Genomic DNA, 22299 nt, shown 5'->3' on the forward strand with positions numbered 1-22299 from the left:
AAATCGGGCACATGGTAAATGAAAAACTCCTTGACAAACAAAATAGTGATGTAGATGGCAAGTTCCCATTCTCGTGAATTCTTGTTTTTCTAGTCTTCTTTTGACAGTGTTTTGGTTGTAGAACAGTTATTTGGCTCATTGCAGCAACCCTTTTCGGTGAGCCAAATGCAAGCAGGGAGTTACAGCTACAAAAAAAAAAAAAAATATGCATCGCTTCCTTTTTCATTTTGTCGCATTTGATGTCAAAAGATCTCGATGAGCAATTGGAAACAGACATCTAGTTCAAGACTTTAACACACCGAGCTAATTTTTTTCCCATTGTCAGGATATTTCGAAATTTTTTTTTTTAATTTGGGAAACCTTAAACTGCAACTTACGTAAACTGAAATGTGCAAAAATGAAAATCGTCATTGAAAATGGTCCCATTGATATTGAAAAAGTGATTAAAACACTCCAGAAGTGTTGTAGTCATGACTATTCAAGACCAACATCACAGGACCGACGCAAGACATCTAGTCCAAATGCAAGTCACAAGCTATGAAAACAAACTGTATCGAAAGCGTTCCCTTTGTCACTGTGCACCCTGTTTACTTGTGACTGGTCTTCTTGTCTTGCAGTGGTCTCGTCTACGTATAATGTACATGTAAGTGTATTTCAACAAAAAGTTATGCACATACGCTTTGCCAACGGGTGATTGGTGCATACGTCGAGCGGGACGACAGTTTCGCATAAGACAATGCTCTGGATACATGTAATACAAGAGAATAAGTCCTGAGGCCCTCTAATTAACAAGAGTCGAATTTACACTCAAAAAGAAAAACTTAAAGTAGCCACTTTCCCATCAAAAGGGTAACATTGCCCTTGTTGCTTTATTCCTGAACAAGACACAAAGCCTATTAATATTTACAATATAATTTATTTTATGAGCACACTTTCTACAGAACAGAGAAACTTTCATATTTACAGCAGAGGTCTATTAAAAAAAAAAATCAAATCACACCAGGATTCAGAAAGCAATTACTCCATGAAAATACTTAGATGTGATAACATTTACAATTCTAGAAGTTTGAGAAAGTAATGTATCACTTATGCCAGGAACAGATGCCTTATCAACTGCTGAGAGAAAAGATGAGTCTGAGGTGCCAGGGTTCACCAGGTTGGCCATTTATGGCTCCTTTTTGGGGGCATAAATAAAGAACGATTAAATTGGATTTGAGGCTTTGGAAAGATTGAGACTACAAGCCAAGAGAGAGGTAGTTCACTTTAAGGGTAGTTCCAGGAAGAGCCAATGTATTGCTGGAGCTCTTTCAAACCAACTTTCATTGAGAGTCTGATGAACTTTGGCCCGCTTTTTGCATCTCCAAACCTCTGGTGACAAAGTTCAGAGGTCACTACCCGTAACTCCCTAGGTAACGCAAGTAATGTTTTAACACTTAAAGGTGGAGGGAGTTGCATGTAACTCAAGGTCAAATGACTTGCCTAAGAACACACAACAGAGCCTTGCAGCTGGAATCAACATTTTGAACCCCTGTAAAAGAGTCCCACACTGACCAGATGATCAGAACACCCCACACGGGGTGTTACATCACCCCACACGGGGTGCTACAACACACACATTTGTTAGCGCAGGTGTAATGGCAGTCATGATTTGGAGAAAACTCTTGAGTGACAACCCAGTGTTGAGTACCTGTGTACATCGTTCTTATATCTGACTTGGGGAAAGTCATCATGGCAGAAAAGAGCACTACATACTGCATGCTGTGCTGCTGTTCTATTGTAATTGTAACCAGGCGCAAGTATATCTTGACATATTTCATTTTTGGCTCAAATCCTTGCGAAGCAGTTAGAAAATGGTCTCCGGAGGACACAAAAGCCCTCTCTCTGCACAAAGAATCATCCAATCTGACTTGCAACTACAAAACATTTTTGATTGATAATATTCAAATATTACACTTTGAATGCAATAATACTGCCTCAATAACTCATTTCCATGGACGTATCAGAAAACTATCAATTTACATATTGCCCATAGTTTTTTGGCAGTGGCCACTTAAATATGTGAACCAACACGTTTGCAAACATAAACAAAATGCCCAAGTCAACAGAAAATTGACTAATATCACAGACGCGGCTCTCAACAGCACTGTAAGTACATGTATTTCAACTGACAAATTCTTCCAATCAAGTAGTCTGAATGGCCGCCATCACTGCATAATCTAGAGAGTTCCCTTGAAGAATCTGGGAGGGTGTCAAAGGGGAAGAGCAGCATGGCAGTACATGAGGTTCAAGAAATGGTGATTTTTTTATCAGCAACCAATTGTGGACATCAAGTACCTGTGAGGTAATACATCATATTAATTGTAGTCGAGTCCAGCATAAGACCAGTCACAAGTTCTTTTAAGACCAGCCTAAAGGCTGGTTCATACTCCACACAAATGCGAAAGCAAAGCGAATATGACGTCCTGAAAAATTTGCAGCGAAATTTCATCTGAATTGATTTGTGCTCATTTTTTACAAATTTGCAACCCGAATATTTGGTCTGACGTCACAAATACGCATTTGTGTTTTCTCTCTCACCAAGTATGGACTGGCCTTTGAGTAACAGGGTGAACAATGGCCGAGGAATGCTTTTGCTTGCGACTTGCCTTAAGACTGGATGACTTGTGGTGGACTTGTGATGGACTTGACTGCGACGCTGCACTGCATGATACAACTTGTCTGACTGCAATCTGGCCGTTTGGCCGAGATACGACGTTTTTAGGACCGGCATACAAGCCTGGGGTTTTGGCTCAAGAGAAGATTCTGAGAAGCACAGGTCAACCCAGAGTTGTTACCTGACCAATTGTAAGTCGCATCACAAGTCGGGTCTCAAGCGTTGCCGTGACAAGAGATTTTTGAATTGCATGTGACGAGAATTCACACTGGAGGTCTTGTGTCGTCTTGCGATCATTTTAAGGGGGCACTACAACAACGCTGACAGTGACGTTCAAATTCACCTGCTTGCTCACTCCCCCCCCCGCCAACTAACCACAGACACAGTGCAAAATGAAACACTTCATAACCCGTTTACGCATACGACCTTTGACCTTACAAGGTCTTAAAAAAGAGTGAAATGACTGGTGTCTGCTGCAGAAGTGGCAAAAAGGCACTAAAACTGGTCCGACCTCACTGGGACACCTCCCAAAAGAAGTTCTCAAATGGTTTTGTTTTCGATTCAGCAGTGTTTCCAACACACATCTAAATTCAAAGAAGGCACTAAGTACGGGACAGCACAGTAAGACATCCAACATGTTCACACACACTACAAGAGAAGTCTCCGTTTTCCTACACCCTCGCGCAGAACCGTGGCATTTCGCCGGCTGCGGTTGGCAGCAGCGCGGCAGCAGCGACAGATCGGCCGTTGCCACGGATTCACTTCTTGAGCAGCTGTTTCCGCTGCTGTTCCAGCAACGACTCCAGGTGGTCAGCCCGCTTGACGGCTGCCGCGTGCTGCTGCCTGAGCTGGTTGACCGTCTCCTCTTTCTTGACGATGGCCTGCTTCACCCTGGGGAAGCGAAGAGGGGAAAGCGGAGGAAAACAGAACCGCACCTACATTAAACCTTCGAAAATTATTCAGATGAACTCAGTTGACATACACGTATGCCTCATTAAATTTTTTGGAGTGTGATATTTAACCAAAGAAAATCACAATACATTTATCTTTATATTCAGTGACAATGTCTACCAGCAATTCTACCACCATCTCACATCCACCGGTACCACTGCCTCACCCCCATCCACGCACCTCCTGTATACCCTCCATCTCCATTCAACCCAATCCACTGACATCAACTGGAGCCTGGCCCTCGTGTATTTTGCACCACCGGCATCACTCCCTTACCCCCGGCCCCGCACCCCCCCGCCGCTATCGATCCACCTACCTCTTGTGGACTTCCTCCATCTCTTCCTCCTTGCTCTCCTGGATGCGGCTCAGCTCCAGCTTGTGCCTGGCCCGCATCTCCGACATCTCGTTCTTGACCCGCTTGTTCTCCTCCTCGGTGGCCACCAGGCGGTCGGCAAACTCCTGCCGGATCACGTCCTGCACGTTGTTCCGCTCGGTGGTCAGCCTGTCGCATATCTGTCCAATTTAACCACACAGTGGGTTTGAAACTGGAGTAACTGGCATGCTACTACTTCTAGAAGCGACTTCTGTACAGTTACGTGAAAACGACCCAATTATATATAAATACTGCAAAAATCACAACATTACTATAAATTACAGAAAAAAATCCTGTTGAGCTGGAAATTAGCGGCTAAGAACTTCAAGACCGAGTTAAGCAGAAAGTTAAGACAAAGAAACTATTGTGACGAATTTTGGGGCTCTTTATGATAGCATCAATATCCTTTGTGTGTCACCACTTGCTTCTCTATTTCCCCTGCATTCTGTCCTCCAGTCTATCACTATATCTTTCTCACCTTTTTGATATCTTTCACCTCTTGTTCTTTTTGTTTCATCAGTCCACTGATTCTGATATTCTCCCCTTCTACGTCGGCTAGCCTGGCCTTCATCTCGTTATACCTCTCTTGAGTGTTTCGTTCCGACAGCTCGATTTCCCTCAATTCCGCCTCATATTTGTCTCGTATCCTCCTGCAAGTTCATTGTTCATGCTTCAAAAATTCATGTACTGGGGGTCTACAGGTTCTGATCATGTTCAAAATCTTGAACACAGGATATAGAATATACTGAATGTCTGTAAGTGCCCAACACTTTGGTGTAGGCTAGTTTACATATCATGCTGATGTGGAGCCAGTCTCACATCATGAACCATGTATGGCAAAATCTGCAAGAGAGATTAAGTGCATTTGACTTTTGAAAATCTACAGTGTTAATACTGGCTTCGACATCAGAAATTCATCAGATATTCGTGGATTTTGAAGAATTTGGAAGGGTCAAGGGTTAAAGAATCACAAGAAATGACGTCAACGTCTTGATTCATCATCACCATTCAGCGGCATCATGTACACATGGATGGAATGGTAAAAGGCCCAGGATATTCCAAAGAGCCATCAAGCCTGCCGGACTCACTTGACCCTGTTCTCGGCGGCTCTCTCGCACTCTTCCCTGCCGGTGGCCGCATCCTCCTCCAGTCGAGTAATGACCAGTTCAATCTCCTTGTCCCGATCCTTACGCACGTGCTCCTTCAGCTCCCGCTCCTTGGACAGGAGCCAGGTTTCCTAGGCAACCGACAAAAGATGGAAGCATCTTCAGTAAGCGTGGTGGAAATGGCAAAGTACCTTGGTAGAAGTGGTACTCTTGTCTGGTTTTCTCTTGCTGTTTGCGCTACACAAATGCATCTCAAGTAGAATCGCAGAGCACAAGAAAGTTCCCAACGGTACATGAAGCATGAAATAAGGCTGGGAGTCACACAGTGATGTCACAGCGTATACTGCCATATTGCAGTTGAAATTGCCACTTGGAATGTTCCAGAACATACTTGCAATGTTCCCAATGCAGGTGGAAGATCACCCTTGCAAATGCGATTGCTAACACCCACTAATGCACATCCCCTACTGGCAGAAAAACACCCTTCCAGCTTCAAGAACACAATTCCAGACTTGCAAACCTCATCCCAATTCATAAGTAAATCAAAGGGCTGAAGGCAAAGGTCATACTCGCTTCTGTGATCAAATTTTGAAGGCCTCGAAGCTCACGTACCTGTTTCTTCATGTAGTTCTCTTCCCACGCCTCCTTTTCAATCTTCAATCTCTCCTCTAAGTCCTTCACTTCAGCCTACACCAATACAACAAAAAGATTCCTCGATATGATACATCATTATATATAACAGGTTTGCCCTTACCCAACGTATATTAACAGTGTCCTAAAAAAAAAAAAAAAAATACATCTTGAAAATGATACATCATCTGTGAAGCCAGATATCCAAACTTGATTTATTGAAGATTTTCTACAAGTATATTTTGCAAAACGTTGGAAGACTACTTAGTGTACAGCTGTATAGCACTCTCAATAGAAAACTGGTGTAGATTTACATCGAGCTTGCTACATAGCCAATTTTTTTTTTCATTTCCCCTTTGAGTGTGTTGGTAGAACACTGGTGCAGCATTCTGAAGGTCCTAGGTTTGAAGCCCACCTTTGGCAGTGTTGGTAAAAACACTGGTGCAACATTCCTCAAGGTCCTGCGTTCAAATCCCCCTTTGCTGGTGTTGGTAGAACACTGGTGCAGAATTCTAAAGGCCACAGGTTCGAATTCCCCCCTTTGTTATCTGCATCAACCCACCCTATGCCTGCGTTCCTGCTCGTCCCTGGCCTGTTCGTACTCCTCCTTCATGGCAGTCAGGGCCTTCCGGCTGTTCTCCTCCATCTGCAGGGTCAGCCGGTCCACCTCCTGCCGCTGCCGCTTGGCCTGCTCAGCAAGCCGCTCCTTCTCCTCCTGGATGTCGGCGTAGAGGCGTCGTCGTTGCTGCTGGTAGGCTGCCTCCTCCTGCTCCAACTGCTTCTCGTACCTTGGAGGAGGTCAAATGGTCCATAAATTAACCTCAGCTGCCCTCCCAGATCCTTCAGAATCTACCACCAGGTTTCGGGAGGATTTTGAAGGATTGAGGAAGGCAGAGCCCAGCCAGTTACTTGAAATGCAGCTTGATGCTCCATGAATAACTTGTTACAAAGAATGTGTTAAACATCAAAATGGAAAATTCTGAAATATCCAGGACAGTTTCTAAATAAGTGTCTGAGCTAATATCAGTTCATGAAATAATGGCTGAATGAAGTGATTAACGTTTTCCAATTACAACTCTCCTACTTTTGGAGTTGGTTTTGCCCAAGCTCTAAGGCAATGGAATAGATACAGATGTTGAGCAGGGCAACATTCACAAGGGCGAAGTGATAACCTTATTACCACTTACGACGATGATCTATGGATGGAACATCTAAGCAGTCACAAATTGATTTATATTAACTTGACATTCTGATTTGATGTGCTCATATAGTGGATTCATGTATTTGACTTCACGAAGCATTACTTGTGTCTGCCTTTGATCAAATGCATCAGGAGAATGTAGGGTGTTGGTTGGTATGCGAACAAAAGACAAACCCCAAGTCTAATCCCAAGCAACAGGGGATGAACAAGGTCAAAGTAAGGCAGACCTCCCAACACTGGCTATCTAGAATTTGGAATCCTTCTCCCCCAAATTTACAATTTTTCATGAAAAATCAGAATTTTTGCGTATTACCATGAACAAGTAAAAATCAGTCAGTGCTGCATAATTTGTATATTTGTATGACACGTACTCACCGATTCCATAAATTTTGATTTCCACAAGACTTTACCTCATCTGAAATGGTCAGCAATAATTTTTCATCTGAATGTGTTGATTCGCTGCGAAATTCAGTGAAAAATTCACTGCATAGTGCTTGCACACTTGGCATGATCGTACTTGATTTCACAGCAGTGCTTAATTTTGGATTCAAATGTTCTTAGCTGTGGTTCCAAGGAAAACCAGGCACCACACGACGCATGCAGTGTTAGTTACAATGTAGCTTGTCGATAGAGGGCGTTTTGTCCATGAACGATTTCGGTATCACGTCCATCTCGCGGCTGGTACGGGTCAAAAGAGGGCACTGCCACAGACGTGGCTCATGCAACGTGCACTGCACTGATTGTTCAGGTAGGTCAGATAAGTTGTATTACAGTACATGCACGAGATTACATGGTCAGTTTCCGGTAGTACATAAGCGTGTCAAAATTGCGATTTGGCAGTAAGTTTAGGGGCGAATTGGATTGGTGAAATCTATGTAAAAAAGCGGAAATTTTTCCTCCAAAATTAGGAGGGTTGGGAGGTCTGGTAAGGCATCTATAATGGCTCATTTTAATATCCCGTCACTCCACTGGAGGATTATTGGACGACTTCTACTCGACATGGGATGATTTGTGATGGCATGCTATGTTTTGTGACAGAACTGTAATGATTTGGGGTCACTGACTTGTGATTACTTGTGACTAACTTGCAGGCTTGCTGTTCAATTGTAAGAACTTATGACATATGCATATGGCTGTTGTGCAGTGGACTGGGCGATGACTTGCCACTGAGTTACCATTTGATTTGGTTACAACTCTTGTGCCTTCCCTGTACCTGGTTTTGGCTAGTTCCCGCTCTCTCGCACAGGCTGCCTCCTTCTCCTCGGCCAGCTGGTCTCTCAGCTCCTCCGTGTGTCGGACGTACTTCCCTCCCGCCCTCTCCTCTGCTTGCAGTAGCTCCGCCTCATGAATGGCTTTCAGCTTCTTGATCTCAGCCTTGTGGCTGGCTATGAGCCGCTGGATCTCAGGCTCCAAGCCTTTAACTGTGATTTCCTAAACAAGAGGAAATAATAGCACAAGCTTTGTATTAAAAGAGGCAACTCTTCGATTCACTTAAGCAAGTCTGGTCCAAGCCAATTTGGCTCATCAGGCCGGTGTTTATCTCCGGTTTCCATTCAAACTTAATCTTTTGTAAATCTTGCTTTTTTCATTATTTGTTTACTACATGTATTATTTCATCACTGGCATATCCACCTGATTGATTACTGATTGATATTCTTTAATGATTACACGTATCTTCCAAGTTCCAAATGTTACTGACTACATGTGTAGCCACCTTCTTAAGAGTAAAAAAAGGGAGAGATATCCTGGAAGCCATTTCTGATGCGCACAAGATGCCCATGCAAAGGCGATGATGTTTTGTGCACATTCTGATGAAAACTGGCAGAGTGTAGTCTTTTCCACAGGTGCATGAACCCACTCACAAAAGCACCTTGTCCAACAGTGTTGATCCTACTGAGTAGACTGCTCAAGCCAAGTACTGTTTCCCAGACCACAGTCCATGCGGACTGTCCCCTTACCTTGATCTTCTTGGTTTTCTCGTCGATCCACTTCTCACGTCGGATCTTCTCAGCCGCTGCCTGGACGTCCTTCACTTTTTGCAGCTCAGCATTGTGCCTTTGGGATTAAACCCCAAAACAGCCAACTTACATTCTGGTACTGCCTTCATCACACTTAAAATGGCCAGCACACAGCAATAATTCACAACTTCAACTTGCTCAGTGTGGCATAATTAGCAAAACAACCGCCCCCATTTCCAGTGGTTAGAAAGCAGTTTTTTTTTCCACAGAGTTATCAAAACGTTGTGTCTTTCATTCGTTAGATGAAAGTGAGGGGTCGGATTTTTGCTGACTCAAAGAACAACACTTACGTGTCCTCCATGGCTTTCATCTTAGTCTGATATTTCTTATCCACCGCCTTCAAGTCTTTGACCACTGTGTCGTACTTCTCGCTGAGAGTTTTCTTGTCATCAATCAACTGACAGGCAAAGGATTTTAAAAAAAATTAACAACAAAATAAAAAAAAAGGATCTTTGAAAATGATCAGAAGAGAACTCATGTCTGAAAAAGCTGTTGAATTCTTTAATTTAAATCATGCACGCCCATTTCCTTAATAATGGTCCATTGATACAAAGAAAACAACTTATATCAGATGCCTGACATGGTTCTACTTTCACTTTGTTGCATTTACAACCAGATAACATGATCTGTGTAGAGATACCACACCACAGTATTCTTGTATTTTGACAATCAAGGCATCAGTGAATCCCAAGGTCCCTAGACACTCGACAGTGAGGCATGTGTACTAGATCCAACGAGAAGGGTAACTGCTAGGGTGGGACTGATCATCTCACCTGATCGATGAATGACAGGTGTCTCTTGACAGTGGCCTCATATTCCTCCTTTTGTACACTCAATCTCTTCTTCATCTCCTTCTCCTGCTCCTTGGCGTGGCGGACTGTCAGCTCTCGCTGCTGGTTCTATAAGAAAGATCAAACGCAAACCCCTAACAATTCAAAACGGAATGCCAGGAAGGTCCTTTCGGTGCGTGACGATGGGTTGCAGACGCTGACGTTTCAGAGTACAGAAGTGTGACGTCATTTTGGACCAGAAAGTGTAGTGTAAACAAATGGTGTTGGTATTGCACTGGTTCTTGTTCTAATGCCTTTTACACACCCAACTGTGTGTGTGTGAGGCATTCATTTCGGTACTCTAAAGTACTTGCACTGTCACAGCTATGAACCTCTGAAATTTAGCACCCCTAAGGATTCTTCAGTATCAAGTCTGAGCGCCAACTCACCAGGGCCTTCTGCAGCATCTTGACGGACCGCTCCTTCTCCTCCAGTTGCAGCCGCTGAGACAGGACCGTGTTGGTCACCTCCGAGGCAGCCGCCGACGCCTGCTCCAGCTTGTGGAGCTCGGCTGCCGAGGGGACCAGGAGGGCAGACTGGCCGGCCACTGAGGCCATGTCATGAGACTGCAAGGGTTGAGATGGGGGGGAGGGGGTCAGAGACAAGAGCCACACCCTTAAAGCAATTACAACAGTGTGGCACTCAACTCCATTAAAAGTCCCACACCAGAATTTCCTTCAAGTCCGTTACAAGTCAAGTCTCAAGCCAAGCCATGAGAGGTCCACGATGAACTGTGACAAAGTGCTTCTTTGTCATTGTTTATCTCTGTTTATCTGGGTCTTGACTCCTAAGAGGACATTTGACTACACTCAAGAGAGGACTTTTGAAAGACTCAACCTCAACGTTCATTAGTTAGGGCTAATTTTTAGTCCTGTGGAATTTTTGAAAAAGAACCTTCCCGAATCCTCCCAAATCTTCTACTGTGTAGGAACTAAAAGGCACTGCTTGTGCATGAATCTCCAAAAAGCATTAAGCCCCATGGAAAGCTACAAAGGTGGAGCTGTGCCTTCCTCACAAATCCTCGAAAGTCCTCCTGATGGATTTTGAAGGATCTGGGACAGTAATTGAGGCAATGCTGTCAGATTTCATACCAAAAAGGCGTTGGGTAAGTGAGCTTTGAAGAATGGGGATGGTTGAGGGATTGTGTGCTTGGGATGATGTGCCACTGAGTCTTGACATAGCGAGGCTGCCGGAATTGGCCAAATCACGGTATTGTATAAGAAATTAAAAAGAAACGGAAAAGCAAATGAAAACCCACAGGAACTTGTGACCTCAACATTTTTTCTGTCACAGAATTTTTCAAAACTAAGATATAAGAGTAGTGTCCGTTTCAACAATAGATTGATCCAGTCTGCAGAATTCTGTTCCTTGACCTTCCCAGGGAAACACTGTTGTTGAAATTTACTCACCAGGATGACTTGACTGACTACTTCCTCTCTGTCTGCTTGGTCGACCTCGTCCAGGAAAGACATGATACTCCTGAAACCAAAAAGTATTTTGAAGGTAAGTCTTCGCCGACATCTTTCAATGCTGCAGAAGTAGGAGAAAACAAAACTTCTGTAAACTACTTGCTGACTACAGTGATGTGAAATGTACGAATCTAAAACTCTGAGGCCCTGATGTTTCCGTCTTGAAAGAATCTAAGGCCATCTAAATTGGCTAGACTTTCATGAGATCCGTCATTAGGTGTATTTCATGAAGGCAAACAGCTTGTGTTCATTACAGAACAGTACCACGACACTTATGATTCGCCATTCCGGCGCATCACTAGAATTTTTGTGAAATCCCCCATTCTGCTCTCCGATCTCGCTTTGGTTGTCACTCACTTGAGTTTGTCCTCGGTGAGCAGGGCGTGGGGCGACCCCATCTTGGGCCCCCGCGTCCGAGGGCTTGGGCCCCAAGACCTTGGGCTTGGTGCTCTCGGCCACCTGCTGGAGGTTCTCCGCTGAGAGGTAGACCTCCCGCCTCTGGGATGCCTGCTCTCTTGACAGTCCGGGAAGCTCCTCAACCTCGTCTTCTTCTTTGTCGTCTAGGATGTCCACTGACAGATTGAAAATCAAAGGGTTTACGAGACCTTTTCTCAAAATGAGTCACAAGTCGCCATGAAAGGGTTTCAAGAGAATCTTGCACTGTCTAAATCAAGAGGAAACCCTCAACATTTTTCACCCATGTAATGTCCACTTTCATCAGGATGCCAAAATGGGTGATATACAAAACTGAGAGCACAATTTGCTCTTTCTTGCTAACTAAAACAGAAGTACTAAAAATATGGTTTTCAGACTCATTTTGTGGCATCTGGTCACATTTTTTGTACCACTGGGGAAAGTTAACCAGTTTATATGGAACAAGACTCCTCATCACGGTGAAAATTAAGAAACTTCCCTCAGAACAAGTACATATTCCTTACACCAAGCAGGTCCTTTCTTCTTATTTTCTGTGGGGCTAGGCACCCTGACTGGTTCCTCCAACAGCTTCAGGGTGTCTAGGAGGTCAGTTAGGGTCGTCTTGGTGCCTGCTATGCTTGGTGTTTCTGCCGGCTCTTCTCCTGTTGCTTGTGTTCTGTGCGTCGATGGCTCCTATCAAAACAAATAAGTAAATCCAAACAAGTGATTTGCAAATTTCTACAATCCTATCGACTTCCCCTCTGTCCTCTTGTTAATATTAAAATCACTCCAGTAAGTGCCAAATTTAAATGAATTTATACAGTCAGTCCTGAAATGCAAGAAATATTCAAAAGGCCAAATCACTTTAACAATATTTCTGACTCCTGAATACAGCAAAATGGTTTCAAAGGATCAAAGAACATAAACAAAACAAAGACATAATAATACTAATAATTCAGATACTGAAAGCTACACTTTAACTTCTTATTTTGCAAATTACAGATTCCAGTAATTTGACATTAAAAAGGCGACGACAGTCTACGTTTTCATAAAAGTCAATGAAATTGAAAATTCAGTTTTACTCTCAGAAATCTTTCGTAGCTACTCACATCAAATATTTCATCCACCTTCCGACCCACACTGCTTGCTGTTCCCGGCCGCGGACCAACTGTTCCTCCCACTGCTCCCACTGGCTCGTTGGGGGTTGAGCCGGTGTTCCCCACTCCAGGAGAAGGGGGCTTGTCGCTCTGCTTCTTGCTGGCATTGCTGGAGCTGCGCTGCCGGGGCTTGGCGGTGGGCTTCTTGGAGACCTTACCGCTGGTCTGTAAGAAGCGTAGCTCCTCCTCGGCTTTCTCCCGGATGTCTCGGGCTCTCACCTCTCGTTTCTTCTGGAGTTCCTGTCATCCCCCAAATTTATAAAGATGCCATCTTATGAGTCTCAGTCACTGATCTCTATGCATTGACTGGATGGCCCATTGGTGTGCACAAACAAATGAGGCCTCCGTGCCTTGATTTTTTTGGTGCCCAAAGATAGCTAATATTTAGTTTGGTGCAGCATGGTGCACTCTGCACATTTGCGACCTTCCAGAGTTCATAAATAATTTATCGGTTGGAGGCAGAGTTTAATTTTGAAAAACTGGTGACTTCAGGCCCTTGGTCTCAATGCACTACCCTGTCAGTATATACAGATCAGTGGTCTCAGTAGTGTACCTTTTATTTAACCAGTTCACAGCTGAGGTGGTGTAAATGTGAAAAGGAAATCTGTAGGGGTGGCTGATGGGTTAACAATACAGATCGTTCCCTGAGCCTCTAAGGGTGGATGTGTGTACATGCATGCGCCTGACCCCGTTTGCTGTGCACCCAGGCGCAATGCCTCAAAAATCTGTGGGGGTTGACACTGTGTGTTGAAACTTGGTTGCTGTAAATGGCCTGTGTTGTAGCAAATATGGCTCCGTTGTGGGGCCTCGGAATATCGCAGATCATAAAGTTTGCGGTGAAAAATATTGTACAAGTGTTGTGGAAATGACTTCCAAGTGTCCGTCATTTGTGGTGTTTGGCTGGATTTTGAAATACGGTCAGTTTATCTTGCCTTTTGTGAAAATTAGGATTTCGGCCAAATAATACTGTTGGTAACAGGATAATTTCCCTTTTGATATGGTCTCACCCACCAATGTTTTCAACACAAATGGCTGCAATAACATACAGTGAACCTCATCTGTGTGATGAGAGATTTAATACTCACTAGGAAACAAAATAACAGCTCTCTTTCCAATCTGGTATCATTAGAGCAGAACCAATATTTCAGGTTGTGCCTGAATGCCTTTGTCCAAATCATCTGGCTGTGGATGGGAGGTTGCCGTAGCAGGTAGATACGTAAGGAAGCAGCAGTCATAACGGCTGTTACCTCTCCCCTTTCTCTTACCTCAATGGCTGCCTGTCTGGCCAGCAGAGCTTTCTCTTCCCTCGACCTCTTTCTCTGGTCTTCCTTCTTCAGCTCCGTAGCCATCTCCTGCTGCTGTTGCCGTAGCAAGTCCTCCCGCTCCTGCCTCTTCTGGTGCAGGATCCTCCTGATCTCCTCTTCACCTTCCTTTCGTCTGGTGCTGGAGATTTTCCGGTACCACCTCTGGATCTTACAGGCTGCCTCGTTCACTGACTCTATGTAGGTCTCGGCGATTGGATGAGTGGGCGACGGGGGTACTTGGTCTCTCCTTGGAGTTCGGAGACTGTTCTGTGAGTCGCTCGCCCGCGTCGATGGCTGGGTCATGAGCCTATTGGAGTTGGTGGTCGGCTTCAGGGGGCTCGGGGCTCGGAAATTCTTCTCCGAGCTGCTGACCAGCCGGGCGTCACCGGCTCCGGAGGGGGGTGTGGAGTCCAGGTTGGTGTTGTTAGTGTTCATTGAGTTCTTCAGCAGGTCCATCGCATCCACGGGGACCGGGGAGGTTTGGTTCTCCTGCTTGGAGAGGAAGGCAGCGTGGGTGTTGAGTTGCAGGGGGGTTGGGGTGCTGTGGCGGGACGTATCGCGGGATGTGTCCTGCCTTCCGCCGTTAAGGGTGTAGGAGTCAATAGTACTGCTACTTCTTGCGCTGGAGGGTATTGCAAAGGCCCTCCCTGATGGCTGTTGTGGGACGAGACAGCAAAAGAGAATAAACACCTGCTGAGGAAACCTCAAGAGGACAACAATTCCAACTTTATCCTTAATGCTCTCAGTGGCAAATGCCTACACTCTCACCATTACAAGATCAGACAAGAGACCAGTCACTGGTACATAGGGCGAACAGTGACAAAGGAATTCTTTTTCTGCTTTTTGTTTTTAATATTTTTTTGGACTTGATTTCAGACAGGAGGCCTTGTGTTGGTCTTGTGGTGATCTGGTATGGTCTTGACTATTACACTGATTGAAATATAGACAAGCATGGCCAAAGCTGTTGCTCTGAAAGGACATAAACCTGGCAAAGACAAGTTTGGTGCCTCTGACACCATAGCTCTACTCTCGGATGGCACACTGCTAGCGTACTTGACGAAGACAGGGTAACTTGAGGAAACCCTGACTTACCGGCTCGTTCCAGTGGTTGCGCGTTGATGCCTTCTTGGGCTTGCTGGATCGGTTCTTGATGACAGGTTGGTGGCTACTGTCGAAGAGAGCCAGGAAGTCTGTGGCACTACTGTTTGGACAGACAGAAACATCACGCAATCAAGTATTAATTGTGCAGTACAGCTAATGGTCTAGAAAAAGAGGTCATTGCGACCTAATGGCCATGACTGTGTCCTTGAGGAGTTCCGATGTGCAGTTTTTTGTCCACGTGAAACAAACTTTCAGCTGTTGCTGGACTGAAGATGCCTAGTTTGACAACCAAGGCTTGCATTTGTGTTTGAAGGATGGCAGTATTCTGGAGGAAACACATGTTGTATTGTAGGCACAAGCTGGTCCATGTGTCGGCTTCATCAAGCTAAGCACTGACGGATAGTAGTTTTGTTGGTCCAAAAGGGCACTCGACCAAAATGTCAAGCGATGCCTTTCTGCATACAGCCTTGTCTTTGAGTATGTTTGGGTTTGTTCAGCAAGTGACATTATTGTACAACCTCTTCTGTCTGTGCTCCATCCATTTTAAAAAACTATATATCTGGTCTTCTACCTCCTTCCCAGAGAGAATGTACTGAAGAAGAAAGAACTGGAGATTTTGCTGTATGGCAACATTTTAACCGTAACGTTCCCAACCCATCAATGTACAACATCAGAGTTTGTTGAAATTTGACGGGTTGAGTTCTGAGTACATACTACAGAAAGTGTTGGGTTATGACAGGATGAGTACTGCAGTGACAGTGTTGGGTTTGGACTGAGTGGGTATGGTTGGTAATGCCCAGTACCTGCTGCTGGGTGTTTAATGAATAATGCTGCTGGTATGTGTGTGCCTGTAACCAATGGAGGTCATTTGGTCATGTACCTGTACTTCAGGAATAGAATAACTTACTCTAGAGTGTTTGGTGACCTTCCTTTTTTAACCCCTTGACGATGGGAACTTTTTTCTGAAAGCCGACTCTGAGAATTCCAGCCTCGCTTGGCCATGAAGGCCACCTGCTAAACTGCAAATTCTCAATTTGTGGCCCTGCGTGCTCTGCATGCTTTGAATTACAAAGTGAAAAAGCTCATTGTTCGGTGGCATGTGGCTCTACTCACGCTTCCACATTCCCGTTGCCTCTTTTCAAAGTGGGGACTATTGTGAAGCTGGTGATTATGATGCAAATTCGGCCTTTTCATTTCTTGGCAACACACAAAGGCCAATCACCATATATACAAGAGCCAGGGTATGTCTTCTTTCACCGTGTTTGCTCGAGCGTGGGCCGAGAATAACAGCTGAAAAGCGGGCTGAGGATCTCAGTTTTTACGCCAGCTCTTACCGTTATCTGTCGCGAAGGGGTTAAGAATAGTCAAAGATAAAACAAAGAAATCTGAGCCCCCAAAAAACAAATACAATTTTGTACAGCCCTGCAGTTGTTGGATCTTGAAGGGATGAGTACACCGTGTCCCAATTCCTTATACATAGTATATGACCCAAGTATCCCCACTCAGCCAAAACCCAACAGTTTACTGCCTGTTGGAGTTTGTTGGGCTGTGTCAGGAGACAGCAAGTGGACTGTTGGAATCCGGTGGGTTGAGTACATACATGCACACCCCACCCAGCAGTGAAATGGTGTTGAATTTGCCGGGTTGAGTCAGCCTTCTAGAAAAAAATGCTGAGGAGGTTAGGGTTAATGATTTTTGAGAAGCATACACGGATCCCCATGAACACTTTCCCCAACATATACTTAATGAATGTGGGAAATGATCAGAGAAAAAGAACTGTACGAATGTGGACAAAATGGAGCCCCTTAGCTTCATGAGATTTAAAAGATATAAATTTACTGAGGCTTGGTCCAGTTAGCGACAGTGTTTAATTTGAGGAATCAGGAGGTTCTCTGGACAAATGCTTGGAGGGTATTAGAGGCCTCTGGTTCTACTCCCACAAGGATGTTTTTAAAAAGGTTGCAGTCTATCAAGTTCACAGTTCAAGGAGTGAGGGTTTACAATTCGAGTGAGATGAATCTTGGTTTGAAATTTTACGCTGTCTCACCTTGGGGCATCTCGGCTGAGTGCCGACGCTCTACTGCTACTCTCGCTTGCATTGCTGCGGTGACTCAGTTGCGCATTGTGACTCGATGCTGTGCAAAATATAAAAGCTTGACTGTCAGGCCACAATAAAATAAAAAGTGGTTTAAATTACCTTTTCAGAATGTCAACAAACAATGTATACAGTTAGACAATAATGAAGTGGTATTGTCACATCGATTGCAGGACATTTTCAGTTTGAAGGCCATTCTTGTCCAAGATTCAGCGGACAAGATTCATCAATAAATATCATTTTTAATATCCGGACCCCTCTCCATTTCACCTCAATTTCATTAAAATCTAAACATTCAAATTTTATTAAAATTAAGTATTCAACATGAACATTCTCAACTGCACAGCTTCTGCTGTAGTGTCTCTCCCTTTCAATGACTAAAATGAGCTGAAATAGGACACCAAAAATGTGGTCGTGTTAGTACACATACAAGTATAGACTGGTTTCAACATTTGGCTGTGAGTCCAAAAATTTGAATCGCACACTTTTGTTTCCAATCTCACCTCTCTTGTGCCTTTCATTTGAAGGTGTTGAATTCACAGCAGGACCATTTGAAATACCCTGCCAAGGAACCAGTTATATGAAGATGAACTTGTAATCCCCAAATTTCGACAGGAATGACAAACACCAGTCATCGTGCTGTCACATATACACCGCTTTGAAATGACAAGTAGCTCTGCTTATGCATCAACTTGTTGACTTCAAACAAGGGCTGGAACAAGTTTCCAACTATTTTTCTACCAATTTAATAATCATTCCATTCTCACTATGGTTTTCTGTGGCACGTATTCTTTGACGCGCTGATTTTTCAGATGCATCACGATGCTGAAAATGCAAAGTCAAGTAGCTTAAAAGTACGCACACCTGTCACTCTGTATTCATCCTATTTTTGCTTGTGAAAAAGTTTTGTGAGTGGTTCACGTTTGAGATTTTTGGCATGAAAGGTGTTTGGTTGTTCTTATGATGTCTTTAAAAAAGGAAGCTTTCATTGCCCCAAAATTGGTTTTGAATAAATGAATACTATCAACAATAAATAATCAAATACCAAAATGGATGCATCAGTCAATTAATGGTAACTAACTAATATCGGTGGCTCTACTCTGAATAGCTGGCCAAATGTATTGCAATCCATACTTTTATGACATCCTCTTTTTATTTTCACTACATTTTAATTTCTAACGAGGTGTATCCCACTCTAAAATTACTTCTGAAGCTTCAGGAGGTCTTCCTTTCACACAACTGAGGGACTATGAGAACTAATTTTGGGTAGGATTTTACTAGAAAATTTGAAATTATAACCGGCTTTGGCAGTCGAAGACATGCATAATTTCGCTGGGTCCTACAAGAAGGGACTGCCTGACCTATGAGGCTGTGTGCACCATGGAGTGACTTACACCAGTAGAGTTGGTCCTCTCTGGTCGATATCTGCCGGGGCTAGGTCTCCTCGACCCTGCACTGCTCTCCCCGGCCACGGTGCTGCTGTTGCTCCGAGTGTGGTTGGATGTCTTTGGGGTGGTACGACCACTGCTGGCACCCTGCCTGCTCCCACTGCTAGACGGTGGTCTGTTGCCGGCTGAGCTGGGCCTTTTCATAGATGCAATCTGTGAACCGGTAAGGCTCAGGTCCATGTCGTTGCTCTTGTTGGGCATCGCTCACTACATGTATTTTTCAGAAGGAATTAAAAATAAAACCTATTTGACTCTTCAATTTCAAAATTCGCCTGATTCAACATTAACCAAACTAACAGGCTTCCTTGAAGGGTAGATTATACATTCACTACATTTTCCCTTCGTTTAAGTTTTAAAAAAATGAGTACTAGTACTAATACCTAACAAGGGCACTTAGGCTTCAAACGCAAACTAGAACCTTGCTCTATGCTACGAAAACCATAAGGCACAACTTGAGTGCACACGGGTTGCGTCTCAGTTCTACAAGTAGCTAGAACATGTAGAAGCTAACTGTAGATGGTAATAATTAATGCATTCACAAATTAGACAATAGTACTGTCTGATTCCAAAATGCATGACATGTCCAAATGAAAATGTTGACCTCTCATTCTCAACTCAAACACATTTCTTTAAGCCTAGGCCTACTTCTTTCTTACATAATGGAGCTATGAAAGCTTTTACTTTTAGCTCCATGCTTTCATAAACAACGCAGGAAGAAAAAGGTTCAAAAGCCTTAAAACCAACAAATAGACTAATAAATATAATGACTCACGCCAAATGTGCAAAAGCGTTACATTAATTACGTTAAACCATGTTTGCAGTCAGCTCTAGCATGTCTAGGCACGCTTATACAATACGCCTGGAATTATTATGCGGTTCCTCAGTTCGTCCGGGAGAGACGGTACGGACTGTAGGCTATCAGCTATCAAGGCCTAGGTCTACTTAGGCTCATCATGAAACTGCACAGCTTCTTTAGTGACAACGTTCGATAGTAATCTTCTCTTACATTTCAAATCTTTTAGCCAAGCAGGCAATGGAACGTAACCATGTCTAACTGAGGACCATTCACATGGTCGATGTTGACATTGATGAGTATGAAAGCTATGTAAACTGGATTTTTCCCCGCTCTCGAGCACTCGTTCAAAGGCATGCGCCCAAGATAGAAAAATAACAACTGTATTACGTCCCATCATGCAGTGCGCTCGCTTAAGGAAAAAGTGTGCAAAATCGAGCACATTTTTTTCTACTTTGCTAAGGCTCCAATATAAAAATGAAAACAAACTTGAGTATTCCACATAGTCATTCAACTCATCAGAAAGTGAAATAATTTAAACATCAAAGATTTCTTTCAGTTTACACTTTGGGACATTATGATCTAGCTCTCAAAAAGTACTATGACCTCTCTGGGAATTACCTTTTTTCGTTCAGCATACACTTTGTACACTGGGTTTATGTACTCATTCATTAAGTTGGATATCTATGCGCTTAAAAATAATTTCCTTTCATATACTTTTATTGACTTTATTTGGTGCAAATCATGTCTTTTTTCAATACGAGAATAATTATTTTGGGTGTTCTTTTGTATCAGAGTGCATGAATATGCTACCAAAAAGAAAATAAAAAACTAAGGAACTACTTTTTGTAATACAAAAATAAGAGTTAGCCGTCGGCAGCCATTTTGACTGTAATGAACCTTGAAGTAAAAAAATCAGAGGAAAAGACACCTCAGAAATTGTGTGAAAGCTCAGTTGAATGCTCTGTGAATCCCATGTTACTGGTCAAGCCACCACACTGAGGCTGGAGTAACAAAATGGGTGATAAAAGGAAGCTTCAAGGTGAGAATTGTGGCAGTTTGTTGGGTTTAACCGTAGAAGCAAAATAACAAAATTTCAGCGTTTTGCAAAATCTTGTGCGTAAAGTAGTGGGCATGGTGAGAGCGCAGAGCAGACTTGTTTTTGTTCGCCATCTAATTTTTTTTAAAAAAACAATCGCAGAAAAGTTAAAATAAAATCAATAAATACACTGCAACAGTGCAAATGAATTACAATAGGCTCTATGTTCATCCTCGAACGTTCAAGTTGTTGACGTGGTGAAAATGTTCCAATTGCTTTGTCATCATAGTTTAAGGCCTAGGCTAGGCCTTAACAAAAAATAATAACAGTGAAGTTAACACTGTTTAATAAGGCTAAAGGTATGCCCATGTTTGTGAGCTTTCTGTCATGTCCACATTTTCAGATAGTACTGAGAAATCAATGGGTCAGGGACCAAGGTTCGATCTAGCTACACCGCGCTGTTGCTTGATAGAGTGACAAAGATGTCGTTCAGTGTCATTAGAACTATTCTCACGAGATTTTGAAAGTGCTTTAAGTAGGCTAGGCCTATTTGAGATTTTCATTGTAGAAATATTTTGGAAAACTGACACCTTTGCAAAATTTGATTTATGAAGAAATTTATCATGTTTATTGGAACCATTTATACTTCTTGAAAAAGCTCATCCAAAACATAACACCTGATGCCCCCATGCACAAGGACTTGTTTAAAAAACCTAAGTGTTTTCTAAGTACATGCTTTGGAATTTTCCTTGCTAAATTTTACTTTTTAGGACATGGTATCACTTTCTGACAGCTGTTGTAATCATTTAACGCTCAATTACATGTAGCCAGGTACAGGCCAAAGTGTCACACTCTTCCCAAGGGATTTTCACCTTGTACCCACGTAACCAGTCATTCCAGGGGTCGTTTTTTAGAGTGGCAGGATATTTTGCAATTACTCCTTAACATTGAGAACTTAATATTTGAAAATGTATTTTCATGAATAAATGAAAAAACAAAAAAAACGTATGGAGTGTGGCTGAAACCGGTTACAAACCTGTTGAAGGGTGAGACATTTTCTTATAAACTTGTGTCCTGTAGTTTGGCCAGTGCAGTACTAAAATAGTTGGGACCATGATGCTGTAGTTGGTGCATAGCCAAAATCACTATGCTGGAATGGCTTTGGGCAGTCTGGGAAGTAGGACTGGTAGTGTGGGGCAGCACAGGACTAATACATCCATTACCCCTGAAAACAGTGTCTGTATAACTCATTATATGCTTATGACAGTACAAGACAGGGCTCGAAATTGGGCTAATCATCATGGGAGCAAGTAGTTGCTCCTGAGACAGCTGAATCTGTCACTTTACGGGAGCAAGTAGCTCCCATACAATATTAACCCTAACCCCCAGCCCTTATTTTCTGCTTGGAGCCAGAATCCTCCCAAATCCTTCAATTCTTGACTGCAAAAACTACAGGTAACCAAAATCCTACAAAATCCTCCAATTATCACTGCCCAGTATCTCAGCCAAAATCCTGCCAATTCCTCCAGTAGGTTTACAATCACTATTATGCCAAATCACGAAAAGGGCAAGAATGTCTATTGTTATACCTTCTCAGAAATGGGTATGGATTTAGAAAACAATAGAAATTCTGAAATGTACCCTTTGCTGGCACTGTGAATAAACAAAACTCATTGAGTGCACCACTGTGGAAAGTTCCCCGTCTGACCATGGCTGA

The 22299-nt window shown here is 43.3% G+C and overlaps 2 protein-coding genes across 8 annotated transcripts in view; one reads left to right on the forward strand and one right to left on the reverse strand.

Annotated features, from left to right (window-relative positions):
- Positions 1-834: 834 nt before the first annotated feature.
- Positions 835-20097, reverse strand: cep131 (centrosomal protein 131). The gene is given in 22 exon segments (XM_022236913.2): positions 835-3544; positions 3921-4117; positions 4456-4627; positions 5066-5214; positions 5696-5770; positions 6276-6501; positions 8128-8345; positions 8873-8969; positions 9223-9329; positions 9706-9831; positions 10152-10328; positions 11172-11241; positions 11589-11638; positions 11640-11803; positions 12170-12338; positions 12755-13042; positions 14068-14760; positions 15199-15307; positions 17255-17342; positions 17806-17863; positions 18697-18957; positions 19757-20097. Coding segments are annotated over 21 exon segments (3621 nt in total). The 5' UTR covers positions 18952-18957; positions 19757-20097; the 3' UTR covers positions 835-3411.
- Positions 20098-20420: 323 nt separating this feature from the next.
- Positions 20421-22299, forward strand: part of cnot3 (CCR4-NOT transcription complex subunit 3) — a 28487-nt gene continuing 26608 nt past the window's right edge. For all 7 annotated transcript variants that reach the window (XM_087139179.1, XM_087139180.1, XM_087139183.1 and 4 more), the window contains exon 1: positions 20421-20585. In XM_087139179.1, coding sequence (XP_086995305.1) covers positions 20561-20585 — 25 coding nt within the window. In that variant the 5' untranslated portion in view covers positions 20421-20560. The remainder of the gene's footprint in view (positions 20586-22299) is intronic.

The sequence above is a fragment of the Acanthaster planci genome, linkage group LG07, assembly GCF_054643075.1.
Source record: "Acanthaster planci isolate LZ-2023a linkage group LG07, COTS_SCS, whole genome shotgun sequence".
Lineage (NCBI taxonomy): Eukaryota > Metazoa > Echinodermata > Asteroidea > Valvatida > Acanthasteridae > Acanthaster > Acanthaster planci.